This window comes from Nesoenas mayeri (assembly GCF_963082525.1).
Source record: "Nesoenas mayeri genome assembly, chromosome: 11".
In the NCBI taxonomy this organism is placed as follows: domain Eukaryota; kingdom Metazoa; phylum Chordata; class Aves; order Columbiformes; family Columbidae; genus Nesoenas; species Nesoenas mayeri.
The window spans coordinates 13,165,371-13,179,840 of NC_137563.1; the positions used below are offsets into that span (position 1 = coordinate 13,165,371).

Here is a 14,470-nt window from a genome sequence, read left to right on the forward strand (position 1 = left end):
CAGACCCACCTGCTGACCCACCAGGGCACGCGGCCCCACAAGTGCGAGGTCTGCAGCAAGGCCTTCACCCAGACCAGCCACCTGAAGCGGCACATGCTGCTGCACACCGACATCAAGCCCTACAGCTGCCGCTTCTGTGGCCGTGGCTTCGCCTACCCCAGCGAGCTGAAGGCACACGAGGTGAAGCACGAGAGCGGGCGCTGCCACGTCTGCGTGGAGTGCGGGCTGGACTTCTCCACGCTCACCCAGCTGAAGCGGCACCTCGCTACGCACCAGGGCCCCACACTCTACCAGTGCCTGGAGTGCAGCAAGTCCTTCCACTACCGCAGCCAGCTGCAGAACCACATGTTGAAGCACCAGAATGTGCGGCCCTTCGTCTGCACCGAGTGCGGGATGGAATTCAGCCAGATCCACCACCTCAAGCAGCACTCACTCACACACAAGGTAGGGGCAGGGGCTGTGCCCGGAGATGTGCCAGCTCTGGACACGGGTGTTGGGAAATGGGTTGTCCCAGTACCCCAAAGCCCTGTCCAGCCCCGGGACACGAGTGGTGCAGGTGGGCAGAGGCCCCGCGGCGGCTGTCATTCATTAGGGGTCATTAATTAACGGTTAAAGGAAATTGTTACAGGCAGGAGCCTTGGGACTGCCCGGACTCCTTACTTGGACCTCCCGTCCCTGGGGAGCGGGGTTCAGAGCTGCTGCAGGTGCTGCACGGGGTGACTTGGGGGACCTGGCCACGTGCTGCTGTGGCCCCTCCAGCGGGCAGTGATGAGGGGTTCACCCTTTTCCAGGGGTTCTTCTGGGGGCAGTGATTGGCCTGAGCCAGAGAGCAGAGCTGGGTCTCACAGGCAGGCTCCCAATGCCCGTCCAGCCGCTCTCCCTGCAGCCACCCCCCGCATGCTGCCGGGCTCAAGCACAGCCCCGGTGTCCCTGTGCCAGGTCAGCTGCCACGTGGCAGTCATGGTCCCCAGCCAGACCTTGCCGTGGGTGCCGCTTTGCGGAGCTGCTCTTGCTCCAGCAGCGCTGGCCGCATACTGGGTTTTCAAAGTGCTACAGGTGCATTTCCAGTGCAGGTGAGATGGTGGGATCTGGGGTGAAGCAGGATCCTGCCCGCTGTGGGACCAGGCAGCAGGAGTTGCCCCTGGGGCAGTTTGGGGGTGGCTCCAGGGTCTGCACTTGCAGAAGGGGCAGGAGAGGGGAGCAGGAGGTGCTCTGTGGAAGGTGCACATGAGCTGATGAGGGCCAATCTTCCCCTGTTTCCTGCAGTCCAGCCTGCTGATAGGCCCAAATGTTCTGCGTAGCATGAGGAGCCCACCCTGTGCCCCTTGGGGAGCGCAGGTCCCAGCTCCACCCCATGCCCAGCACATCCATGTGCCCTGGCTCCCATGGGGACTGTGCAAGGGCCCTGAGCTGCCCCGGCAGCACTGGGCGCTGGTTCCACCATCCTCTGTCCCCTCCCCTCGCAGGGTGTGAAGGAGTTCAAGTGCGAGGTGTGCGGGCGGGAGTTCACGCTGCAGGCCAACATGAAGCGGCACATGCTGATCCACACCAGCGTCCGGCCCTACCAGTGCCACATCTGCTTCAAGACCTTTGTGCAGAAGCAGACGCTCAAGACCCACATGATTGTGCACTCACCGGTGAAGCCATTCAAATGCAAGGTATCGTCAGGGGTCTATGGCAGGGATGCAGATCTGAGCAGGGTGCAGATCTGGGGGGGTTAGCATGGGCTCTGATGTGCTGTGCTCCCAGAGAAACCCGGCCAGGCTGGGCTGAGTCCTCAGGCACAGAAAAGCAGTTTTGTGATGCCTCCCTCTGTTCACTTGGGCAAACAGCTCGTCCTGATGCGGCTGCTCAGAGCTGCACTGCGGGCAGGACATGGGCACGGCTAACGGAGGGAGACAATTAGTGCCTCCACTAAGGGAGAAGGGGAGGAGCAACCCCAGTACTCCTGGGAATGGGTGGGAGCAGTGGGGTTCCCAGGACAAGCTCTGCTCTGGGATACGCAGTTGCAGGCAAGTGGCTGCTGCAGAGCCCCTTGCTGGGGTGGGGACAGCAGCAGGAGAGCCCCTGCTGACCCGGGACTGCTGCCCACAGGTCTGCGGGAAATCCTTCAACCGCATGTACAACCTGCTGGGGCACATGCACCTGCACGCGGGGAGCAAGCCCTTCAAGTGTCCCTACTGCTCCAGCAAGTTCAACCTGAAGGGCAACCTGAGCCGGCACATGAAGGTCAAGCACGGGGTGATGGACATCAGCCTGGACAGCCAAGGTGGGTGTGAGTGTGGCCAGTCCCTATCGCAGGGTGGGTGCTGTGGTGTCCCTGCACCAGTCCCTATCGCAGGGTGGGTGCTGTGGTGTCCCTGCACCAGTCCCTATCGCAGAGCGGGTGCTGTGGTGTCCCTGCACCGGTCCCTATCGCAGGGTGGGTGCTGTGGTGTCCCTGCACTGGTCCGTATTGCAGGGTGGGTGCTGTGGTGTCCCTGCACCGGTCCCTATTGCAGACCAGGTTCTGTGATCTCCTGGCTGCGGCTGCTCCTGGGAGCACCTAGCTCTGGGCTGATGGCTCTGGGCACCAGGCTGTGCCGCCGCAGCTCCAGCCAGCGCCTCTCGGCAAGCTCAGGTCCTGTTAAAAAAATAAGTTAAAATAAATAGCTCCTCGGGGAACCATGAAGGCTTTGGCATCTCTGGACAGGGTGGTCCCCTCTGGTGATTTGGTGGCTGTAGTTTCAGTTAAAGGGTTTTGCAGGGTGGGAGGGGGTAAATGCTGCTGACTGACTGTCCCCAGAGGGGACAAGGGTGCTGTTGGCTGTGGACCTTCAGCATGGAGGGAGGCAGGTCCAACACAGGGTGTCCCTGTCTGAACCCTAGATCCCATGATGGACCTGGCCGGGACCGAGCACGCCGAGCTGGATGGGCAGCAGGAGATGGACGACTTTGAGGAGGAGAACTCTTACGGCTATGGAGGGGTGGGCAACCCTCCAGATGAGCACGCCCTGGCTGAGCAGGCCATGAAGGAGATGGCCTACTACAACATGTTGTAGCCGGGGCTGGGGGCGGCTGCGGGGCCTATGGGGGCTTTGCATGGTGAGAGCTGCGGCACCTGCCAGACCTGCACCCCCACCTGGGGCAGGAGCTCGGGCTGGATCGGTGGAGGAGCAAACAGGGATGTCTGAAAACCTCTGCCAGGGCAAGGGCAGGCTCTGCGTCCAGCCTCCTTGAAACTGCAGGCAGGGGAAGGTGCATCCCAGAAGATAATGAGCATTACTGATTATTCTACCTCCTGGGTCCTCTCCCATGGCTGCAGCCAGCTGGCCCCCTGCTCCCCCCAAGTGCCCTGTGGGGCAGGAGCCCCTGTGCCTGCAGAGGGGGGTTTCATTTTGTGCTCTGCCTCATCTCCCAGGCAGGCGAGAGCATCCCACTTGCCCTGGCACTGGCCATGGGCTGGCTCAGGCAGAGCCATGGCAACCTGTACGGGGCACATACAGAACAGAATATTTTCTTACAAACTAATGGCAAAGCTCAGAGGAAGCAGCAGCTCCGCGTATGGAGCAGCTGTAGCGAGCAGTATATTTAAAAGAAGGCAAACCATGTTCAACTTGAGCAAATGATGGTATTTTGAAAGTAATTTATTTTTTTCAGATGTGCCGCGTGGTTGGATTTATCTTTTCACCGAGTTCAGTTTCCTTCAACCAATGTGCTTTTTCAACCTGTGTAATGTGTGTGGTCTGTGCACAGGGGTGGTGGGGCCTGCGATGGTGCGGGGGGGGCTGAGGACCAGAGCAGGGTCTCACTGCTGGGGGGGACCCACAGCTGCTCTCCACACTGTGGCCCCCCCATTCTGGGGCTTGGGAAGAGGCCGTTCCTGGGGCAGTGCAGCCCCTGGGGGGGATTTTGCCACCTGTTTCCATGTGCTGTGGAGGGAGAGAAAGGAGCTGGGGCAGCAGTGGCTGGGCCTGGGCCACTATCCCTGCGTGGGGCAGGGCAGCACCCGCAGCGTCACCCAGCGCAGGCCCCGTGCCAGGCAGGACTCTGGCAGGCGCCAGCACCGCCTGGGCAGCTGCAGCGGGGCTGGGAGGCGGGGACGAGCCGTGGTGCTGGCACAGGGTTGGGGACACACCACTCCGTGCACACCACAGGCCTCCAAGCAAGTGCAGGCGTGTGTACCCCCACACTGCCCACGACCCAGCACCATCCACCCCATCTTCAAAGGCCCAGGCTGGCTCCAGGGGTGACAGTGCTTCCCCCCTCCTGGCTCCCAGCCCCCAGCAGGGCAGGGTGCCCCCCAGCCAAAGGGCAGGATGGAGCATTCAGCAGCCTGGACCCCTCCTGCAGCACTCCCAGCACCCTGCCAGCATAGCCCCCCCATGCTACCTCAGTCCATTACCAAAAAGCTGTGACACGTGTCCCCCTGTGCTGGGTGGCGCTGAGCCAGGGGATGTTTGCTGCCATGAGGCAGCCCCGGGTGGCTGCAGCACTGGGCTCTGCCCCGCGGGGCAAGGTGGGGGGTCCCAGCTCACAAGGTGGGGGGTCCTGGTCGGTGCTGGGGCTGTGGCAGAGCAAGGGCCGGCAGCCGTTCAGCCCCCGCTCCCCAGTCCCCCACTCGCGTACACGGAGCGTTTGGCCACCCCTTGTGCAAAGCCCTACTGTGTTTTTGTTAGTTTATCTCCACCGTTTGAAAAGTTGTTTAGCAATAATTCTAACAAATGCATATTCTTTAGCTGCTGGCTGCCTCCTGTGGCTGGCCCACCCCATGCCCGTGCCATGAAAGCCGTGGCACCACCACTACACGCCATGGGCTGGGGAGGTTTAATGGCTGCTGGCACTGTGAGGGTGGGGGGTACACAAGTCAGTGTGGGACTAGGGCCCCCCCAAAACAAACCCCCAATAGAAAGGCTTTAAAAACACTTGTAAGAAAACTGCTTATAAAAACTATTCCACTGTTCCTGAGTGGTGCTGGTGAGCTGGAGGCGGCACTGGGTCCCTGTCCATCCAAGTGACACCAGGGCTGGGCATGCCCTGCGTCCCTCTAGTGCTTGCCCAGGGCCTTGTCCAGGTTGTTCTTGATGGCATCCAGGAAGTCGGTGGTGTTCACAAAGTGCTCATTCAGCTTCACACTGCAGGGGTACAGAGAGGCTGGAGGGGTCCCGTGGCCAGCAGGTCCCTGCCTGCCCCCCAGTGCAGGACACGGCCCCAGTGCAGGATGTGGCCCCCGCCCAGCTGCAGACACCGCCTAACCCCGTGAGCTGGGAATAGCTGCCCCGGGTCCCTGGGGACTGTCTCGCGGGCAGTCTGCCGCCGTGGCTGCCCTACGCGCTCTGCCCCGCAGCCACACGTACTTGGCAAGGCCATGGATGCAGCCGGCGAGGTCCTTCGTCATCGTCCCGCTCTCCACCGTTTCAACACAGACCTTCTCCAGCGTCTGAGCAAACCTGGAGACAGTGGTACCACACACGGCTCCAGCAAAGCCAGCACCTCACCAGCCTTCCTGTGCCGCAGAGCTCCACCACGGCTGGCTGCACCCCCTGCCCCGGGGTGCCCCCACCACCCCCACTCACTTGATCAGGTCGGGATTACTGTCCAGCTTGCCCCGGTGCTCCAGGCCGCGCGTCCAGGCGAAGATGCTAGCGATGGGGTTTGTGCTGGTGGGTCGTCCCTGTGCAGAGAGATCGCTCAGCGGGCTGGCACGGGCAGCATGACACGGGCAGCGTGACACGGGCAACCACCACAAACAGAGCACACCCACCTTTTGGTGCTCCCGGTAGTGGCGGGTGACGGTGCCGTGGGCCGCCTCGGCCTCAATGGTCTTCCCGTCCGGACACACCAGCACTGAGGTCATCAGCCCCAGGGAGCCAAACCCTGCGGCAAGACAGGGGTCAGGGTGGCCCTGGGAAAGCGACTACACACAGCCCACCCCGTAGCATCCCACAGCACCCCACACTGCCCCACAGCCTCCCACACCGCCTCACAGCACCCCACGCCACCGCCCCACCTTGGGCCAGGATGTCTGACTGGACGTCCCCGTCATAGTTCTTGCAGGCCCAGACAAAGCCGCCAGAGGACTTCAGCACCTGGGCAACCATGTCATCGATGAGCCGGTGCTCGTACCAGATCTTCAGCTTGTCGAACTCAGTCTTGTAGTGCCTGGGAGCCCAGGAGAGGCGTCAGCTGTGCCCGCCCATGCCCCCCCCAGGCTGGGTCCCACTGCAACTCCCGGGAAATATTCCAGGAGGGGCAGCCAGCCCCCCAGGCAGCTCCCCCACATTCGTACTTATCAAAGATCTCCTGGAAAAGGTCTTTGAAGCGCCCATCGTAGGCCTTGAGGATGGTGTTCTTGGTGCTCATGTAGAGAGGCCACTTCTTCTGGATGGCATACTGGAAGCAGCTGTGTGCGAAGCCTGAGATGGACTGCAAGGGAATGTATGGACCCCTGGGACACTGAACCCTGCGCCTGGCCGGGCCCACACAGATGGCAAGGCTGTGCCACCCCACGGGGACCCTCCTGTGCCCCCCGCCCACCCTGTTACCTCGTCCGTGTTGTACATGCCCATGCCCACGCCGCCACCGGGAAAGTTGAAGACCTCCCACTCCTTGGTCCCACTGCCGTCCTTCGGCGTGAAGACCATCTTGAACGTCCCGGACTTGCCCACCACGAAGTCAGTGGCTTTGTACTGCACAGAGCAGGGCAGAACATGGGGCAGGGCAGGAGCTGCCAGCCGCCCCCCTGCAGGCAGCTGCCCACAGGCTCACTTGGTTGCCATGGGGCTCATCTGGTTGCTGTGGGGCTCACCTGGTCGCCGTGGGCATGCCTGCCAATGGTGATGGGCTTGGTCCAGCCGGGCACCAGGCGCGGGATGTTCTTGCAGATGATGGGTTCCCGGAACACTGTGCCCCCCAGGATGTTTCGGATGGTGCCGTTGGGGCTCTTCCACATCTTCTTCAGCTTGAACTCTGCAGCATGAGGAGGTGAAGCCCCCAGGCACCCCCCCAGCAGGTGCAGCCCAGCGCCCGGCCCCTGCTGCCCCCCCTCCTCTGTGCCGTGGGCCGCTGCCAGCGTCTGCTGTCAGGTCAGCCAACAAGAGGGACAGCCGGTGTGGACTCGTGACCAGCACTCGGCAGAGGCCAGCCTGTCCCCAGCCCTGCGCCCTCAGGGTCCCCTCAAGCACCCAGTCCCTCAGCCCAGGCTGCAGCTCAGCCCCCAACCCACCAGAACCCTGAGCTGGGGGAGGGAGCCGCTGGCTGACCCCAAGGGACTGGGGAACATGGGGGGCTCAGCTTCCCTGGGGCTGTCGGCACCGACCCCCTGCCCCCACCCACCTTCCACCCTGGCTTCGTCCGGCGTGATGGTGGCACACTTGACAGCCACGCTGTACTTCTGGGTGGCCAGTGCTGAGTCAATGGTGACCTGGTCGTCTGTCTTGTCCCGGTGCGGCAGACCCAGGTCAAAATACTTCAGCTGGACGTCCACGTTGGGCAGGATGAGCTGAGGGGCCCAGGAGAGCATCAGGTGGGGCACACTGTGGGGTGGCAAGGGCCCAGCACCATGCGCTGCAGCATGGCCAGCCCCAGCCCCCTGCCTGGGACTGTACCCCCCCTGCCTGGGACGGTCCCCCTTTGTGGGACCTCCTCACTTCCAGGACTCAGCGGAAGCTGTGCTGATCTCACCACCTGCTTCCTGCAGACAGACTGAGAAGGATGGACAGACGGGGGTGGGGGGGGTACAGACAAAGGGACAGCCTGTCCCCTGTACAACAGCTGCCTGTTCACCCATCCAGCACCCACCCGTTCCCCAGATAGGACGCCATTACCTTCTCCTTGATGAAGGCCCAGATGATCCGCGTCATCTCATCTCCGTCCATCTCCACCACCGGATTGGTCACCTTGATCCGCTTGTCGGCATCTGGGGAGTGGCGGGCGGGTGTCAGGAGCACATACGGGCACCGCCGGCACCAGCCCCACAGCTCTGCACCCCGGCATGGGACCAGACGTCTCACAGGGACCACGGGGTCCCATCAGCAGGTTGGGGAACCAGCCCTGCTCAGGGCTAGGTGCAGGTCAGGGTGCAAAACCTCACATGGGAGCAGGACTGGGAATGGTCACACACCCCACTCAAAGCAGGACCCGGGTGCAAACTGGGCTGCAAAGCCCCCTGTGAGTCCAGGACCAGGAACGGACACAAACCACTCCAGGGCCAGACCCAGGTACCAGCTGGAGTGCAGAACCCTGCACGGGACAAGGACCGGGAGGAAACCCCTCCCAGGACTGGATCCAGATGCAAGTCCATGTGTGGGACCTGGACCAGAAGTACAACCTAGCTGGGTGCCAAGCCTGGCTGCAGGTCGGGATACAAAACCCAAAGTGGAACTGGGACCAGAACCAAGAGGAAATCCATCTGGGGGTCAAGCCTGGCTGCTGGCCAGGCTGCAAAATTCCACGTGGGACCAGGAACGGGTGCAAACCCCTCTTGGGGCGGGACCTGGGCTGCAAAACCTCACGTGAGCCCTGGGCCAGGAACAAACCGCTCCAGGGTCAAAGTGGGTACAAGCAGGGGTGCAAAACGCAGGAAAAAACTCAGGGAGCCAAGCCTGGCTGCAAGTGGGGCTGCAAAACCCCGCGTGGAACTGGGACCAAACCCCTCCCGGACCGAAACCGGCTGCAAAATCCCGCGTGGGTCCGTGCAAACCTTCCTGAGACCGACTGTAAGCGGGGGTGCGGATTCAGTTGCAAACCCGCCACCCTCCAAAACACAAACCGACTCGACCCGACATGCAAACCCCCCCGTGGGCCGGGACCGGTGCAACCCGCGCTCGGGACAGAAGCAGCCGCCCTCTCCGTCCTCAAGGACACGACGGCTCCCCCCACGCCCCCCCCCCCCCAAGGTCACCCCACTCACAGTGCCGCCGCTGCCCCACGGCGGCGGCGGGCAGAGGGCAGCGGGCCAGGCGGCTCAGCGCCGGGGCGGCGCGGAGGCAGCGGGCAGCCATGGCGGGGCGCGACGGGGCGGACGCGACGGGGGCGGTGGCGGCGGCGCGGGGACGCGGTTCGCTCCGCCCCGGGGCGGTCCGTGCCCGGGCCCCGCCGTGGGGCCTTGGAAGGGTCCGCGCGGGGTCTCACGGGGCAGGGCGGGCCGTTGCAGCACCCCCCCTCCCCCCCCCCGCCCCCAGCGCATCCCATCTAAAACACCCACTGGGGGGTGCCCCCCTGGGGTGTCCCACGAGGCAGGAGGGTGTCCCCCCCGGGTGGGTGATGGGGGAGATGCCACTTGCTCGGTGCAACTGGTGCCAAAGCACAAGGTGACCGGTGAGCCCGGGATCAGCTTTCACTGGGGTCCTTGGGACGCGGTGACAAGGGCAGGTGTGCAAGGCGTCAGGTCGCCCCATGCCCACTGTGTATTCAGCCCCCCCTGCTCTGCCCAGTGTGGGGTGTGAGGAGCCAGAGGGTTTGTGGTGGTCCCCGTTCCTAGCAAAGAGACATGACCCCGCTGGGCACATCTGGATGGGAGACACGCTGCACACTGAGCCCAGGGCTTGGAGCCGGCTCAGGTTTTCCCTACATAGAAGTGCCGGACCCTGGGTGGCGCCAGCACATGACTCAGGGCCCAGCGGGACGGGGCTGCGGGAACGGCAGCTGCCGCCATTGCCTTGGGGAGCTTCACCTCACCTGACCCCAGCACGGGGAGGAGGGGACGATGCCCTTGGGGGGCACCCCAAGAACGTGCACGGGAGCCAAGAGGTGCTGGGGCAGCCAGGAGGCTGCTTGGCCTGCAAGGTTTGCTGTCCCTCTGCACGGGCCAAGCCAATAGCTTTTTTTAGCCACAGAGGACTGGCAGATTCCGCTCCTGGAGGAAAAACAGTCCTGCTGGAGGGGCTGGGGGGAGGCAGGGCCAGGCGCTGACGTCTGCCTGGCTGTAACATTAACCAGAGCAGCAGCCTGGGGGGGGCGGCACCCACTGCTTGGGGCAGTGCCGGGGTCTCAGGTGCCCCCACTCCCACTGCCCTCCCCATGGCTCCATGTCCCACCAGCAGCTTCACGACCGGCACTTGGGGCTGCACTGAGGTGGGGCAGTGGGCGGTGGTGCCCTCCAGCACAGGGCCAGGGGGGCTGCCCAGCTGTGCCTGGCTGTAGCACTGCACCCCCACTGCCCTCGCCTTGGTCCCGCAGTCAGAGCCACCCAGTGACCGCAGCACTTGCAGAGACGAGGTCACGCCAGCACGGCAGCCATCCCCCCATGGAGCTGCGGAGAGCAGCCATGTGGCACTGTCCCAGGGAAAGGCTGCCTGCAAACAAAGGAGTCCGTCCCTGGCCAGAGCCCAGCCCGCACGCCCCGGGTTGCTGCCAAACCAGCCTCCCGTGAGCGCGGCTGGCCCTGGGATGGTCCCTGGGAGGGTCCCCAGGAGGGTCCCCCAGTACTGGCTGCAGAGGGCCGGGGCTCCAGGGAACGACGTGTCCTGGGTGGGCTCCAGTAGGTCGGGGGCATGGAGAGGCCAGCCAGAGAATGTGCCAGGACTGGGAGGGGGGTCTGTCCACACGTACACCACTGCCTGCAGGCAGCCCTGTGTCTGCCCATGGGAGGGTGTCACCAGGGAGGCTGGAGGGAGCTGTGTGCCTGCTAGAGCAATGCACAGGGGTTCCCATGCAAGTGGTGCTACCCCAAACATGCACACTGCTCTGAGCTGCAGGCCTGCAGGCTGGGGGTTGGGAGCTGTACCCCCCATCAGCAGCGGTGTGCCTCCTCCAGGGCTGCCGGGCAGGGGCGTGGGCCGGGGATGAGCCAGACTGTGGGGCAGAGGCACAGCCCCTATCAGCAGCCCCACACTGCACCCCCTCACAACCCGCGGGCCCAGGGGCGCACAGAGCAGGCAGTTGCTGGTGGCAGAGCCAGTGCACATGCTGGCAGCACGGCCAAGAGCTGCCTGTGATGCACGAGGCAAGGTGGCCCAGCTGCTCTGGGGACATGGTGCGACGTGAGGTGGAGCAGCCAGGTGCCCAGGGACAGGTGAAAGAATGGAAACTGCACAGGCTGGCTGGGAGGATGCTCTGGGAGGTGGGGGTGCAGGGCCATGGCTGGCTGGCCCTGGAACCCCTGCCCGGGATCCCTGCTCAGCCCAGCATCAGCCAGCAGCTCGGTGCCCACGACACTGGCAGCTCTGCTCTGGGGCTGGGGGGGCTCTGCCTGCTGGACCCTCAGGCTGGAGCACAGCTGTGTGTGCTGCTCAGCTCAGCCCCAGCACACCCCCACGGCACAGCTCTGCTGCACCCCCATGGCACAGCCCCGCTCACCCCTCTGTGCCCGAGGCACGGCTGCCTCCCAACCTGCCCACCCTGGCCGGAGCACAGGACCGCCCCTGCCAGGGTCACTGGCGGCTGCTTCCCGGCTCTTTTCTTGCCCCAGGAGAGCAGCACATCTGCCCCAGGCTCTCTGCAGACTCGGCAGCTCTGTGCACCGCTGGCACCTGGCCAGCAGTCTCCAGCTCCAAGCGTGTCACCGTGGGGACACGTGGACCCGTGGGCTACCCCAAACCACATGGAGCTGTGTGTCACCGCAAGATGCTGGGAGCCATGAGTTACCCCAAAACGCCTGGAGCTGGGTGTCACCACAGGGACCTCATGGTGATGCCTGGAGCCATGTGCACGTGCACTGGGTGTCCCCGCAGCTGCCACGCAGGGCAGACACCTCTGCTCCGGGGGCTGCTGTCCTGCTGCACCCCATTCCTCGTGGGCTTTCACCTGAGAAGGGCCCCCGGCAGGGCACACGCTGCTGCCCCGCCAGACCACGCTCCCTGCCAGCCCCATAGCGCTGCTCTGAGAGTGGCAGGGCAGCGTGCGGCCAGCCTTGCTTGCAGACACGAGCACCAGCTCGTAGAGGGGCCAGCACCAGCCCAGGGCCAGCACAACCCCGGGCAGCCCCACGCCGGGACTCCCCCTCCCCTGCCGCTGAGCCAGGGCCCCTCTAGCTCCCGCACCCCAATACTAGGACTGAACCCCTGAGCCAGGAGCAACCGCCCCCGGCGGGCCGGACACCCGGAGCAGTGCCGGTGGCGGAGCGGGGGCCGGGCGGCGGCGGGGCCGGCCGGGCGGGGCGGCCCTTTGTTGCGAGCGGCGGGCGGAGCAGCCGGAGCCGCCCGGAGCCGCCCCGCCGCGGGCGGGAACCCCGGAGCCGCCTCCGCTGCCGGCGGGTCCCGCCGCACCCGCCGCCGAGCCGGTGAGCAGCGGGCGGGCGCGCCGGGCCGGGGGGAGCACTGGGCACGGGGGGTGTGCAAGGGCTGTGCACGGGCTGTGCACGGGCGGCTGCGTGCGAGGGGCGTGTCTGTGTGTGTGTGCACGATTCCTGCGAAGGGTCTTGTGCGGGTGTGCGGGGCTGTGCGGGGTGTGCATGTGCAGGGGTGTGTGTGTGTGTGTGTGTGTGTGTGTGTGTGTGTGTGTGTGTGTGTGTGTGTGTGCGTGCGCCCAGGGGCTGTGCACGGGGCTCCCTGAGGCGTGTGTGTGGTGAGGGTGGTGGAGGGGGCTGGGACTGCGTGTGTGTGAGAGTGTGCATGTGCGCGTGTGTGTGTGCAGGGTGCCGCGCACTGCGGGTGTGTGGGTGCGTATGTGCTGGTAGCCCACCCGCCGCGGCTGTTCCCCGCGGGGTGGTTCCAGGTGTGTGTTTGCCGTTCGGGCGGGGTGTGTTTTGCCCGTCAGCCTCCCTGGTGTGTTTACATATGTCGGGTGTGCGTTACGGCTGAGGGTGCGGAAGTGCACGCACAGCGTTCTGGACGTGTTACAGGTTGCTCGTAGGAGGTGTGTGTGCACACTCAGGTATCGGGCACACGTGTGCATGGCGTGTCCCACGTGTGGACGTGCCATAGGCACTTGCAGGCTGCACACACGCTGTATGTCCCCAGCATGCGGCCACTGCTCTTGGCAGTGCCGTTGGGTGCCAAACAGCCCTTAGTCTTGGGGACACAGCAAAATTGGAGCCACATGGGCTGTAGGGTCTCCCCAGTGATCCAGTGTCTGCTTCCCTGGTGCCGTGGCTGCTTTGGGGTTCTGGCACTGGTGAGTGGGGCCAAGGATACCAGCACTGGCTGGAGCTCTGTGGGGCCAGGGATGGTGGAGAGGGGGCCGCACATCCCTGAGCCAGGACCCTAGGGTGCAGAAGTGCCTGCGCTTAGAACCCAACACGTCCCAGCCCTCCAAGGGTGCTTGCTGTCCCTGCTTTGGCCTATGCCAGTAGTGCCCCACAAGCGGTGGAGACCCAGAGCACACCCTGTGTGTCCTGCAGTGTCCCGGGCAGGCAGTGTGCGGGTGCTCACAGGTGCTGGCACTTATGGGGTGAAGGTGGCCTGTAAGTGGGCCGTAGTCCCATAGTCCCCAGAGCTGAGCCCATCATCGTGCAGGAGCGTGGGGCAGAGGGGCAATGGCAGCAATGGGATGGGTGCGTTTTGTGTGGTGCTGGGTAGGCTGGGTGCAGGGCCCCCATAGGGTGCCCTGCCCAGGATGAAGAGGATGCTGTGGGGCAGCGCGGGGCTGGTGTATGCTGCCCTCGCACAGACTCCAGCACCCTCCAGAGGTACAGAGCAGCCAGGCTTCATGTGCCTGCGGAGGGGCAGAGAGCAGGGCTGCAGGGTGGCAGGGCTGTGCCCATGGGACGGGGAGGCTGCCCGGGGCCCCTGGGCCCTGTGGGCACCCTGTGGTGCCCTGCCTGGCTGGCCATGCCCCCAGGCCCTGCACCAGGGCCAGCACCGGGCTTTGCCCTCCTGCACCGCGGGCTGGAGGCTGCCCCGGCCCCTTCCCTCGTTCTGAGTGAGGCCTCTCCCTCGGGGCCACCAGCTGCCGGGTGCAGCGAAGCAGAGCAGAGCCAGTGTGCCTGCACCGCACTCCTCCCTGCCATGCCGCCCACAGCTGTGCCGGCAGAGCCAGCCCGGCCATAGCAGGACGCGTGGTGTTCTCCGAGCGGCCGTGCGGAGCAGCTGGTCTGGGAGCATCTGTGCGTGAATCAGCAGGGCCTGTGCAGCTGCAGGTGTGCGTGCAAGCACGGGGCCGCTCTGCGCGTGTGCGCGGCCAGAGGAGGCTGTGGGTGGGGGGTCCGCCTGGTGTTGTCTGGCAGCTCCATGAGAGAGCCGAGCCGGGGGCGCGTGTGAGCCCCGGGAGATGTGGGTCGGAAGGAAGAGCTGGGGCGCGTAGGCGGCGTGCGAGCCGGGTGCAGGCCTGTGAGCAGGGGATGTGCCTGCGCTGCTGCCTGCGCTGCTGTCTGCGCTGGGCAGGCTGCGGAAAGCAGGTGTGAGCGTACAGGCAGCAGCCGCAGCAGCAGGGCACATGCAGCCCCAGCGCTGCTCCTTGCAGGCAGCAGGACTCAGCTCTGTAGCTCCCTTCCCAGGCACCCACAACAGGGTGGAGGGTGCTGGTGTGGGAATTTGGTGCAGAAACCACCGCTCTGCCTGCCTGGTGACCCCAGGCCATGGGTTTTGGTGCTGCCTGAGCCCAGCACCCTGAG

General features: G+C 64.8%; 1 protein-coding gene across 1 annotated transcript; it reads right to left on the bottom strand.

Moving 5' to 3' along the window:
• Positions 1 to 5,026: 5,026 nt before the first annotated feature.
• Positions 5,027 to 7,871, bottom strand: IDH2 (isocitrate dehydrogenase (NADP(+)) 2; the record flags this gene model as incomplete). Its single annotated transcript, XM_080351222.1, has 10 exons — positions 7,806 to 7,871; positions 7,315 to 7,480; positions 6,788 to 6,948; positions 6,525 to 6,668; positions 6,269 to 6,405; positions 5,990 to 6,141; positions 5,744 to 5,856; positions 5,556 to 5,653; positions 5,337 to 5,429; positions 5,027 to 5,114 (listed from the first exon to the last, which is right to left on the bottom strand). The coding sequence occupies exons 1-10, from the start codon at positions 7,854 to 7,856 to the stop codon at positions 5,027 to 5,029; spliced, it is 1,203 nt and encodes a 400-aa protein (XP_080207348.1). The 5' UTR covers positions 7,857 to 7,871.
• Positions 7,872 to 14,470: the final 6,599 nt, after the last annotated feature.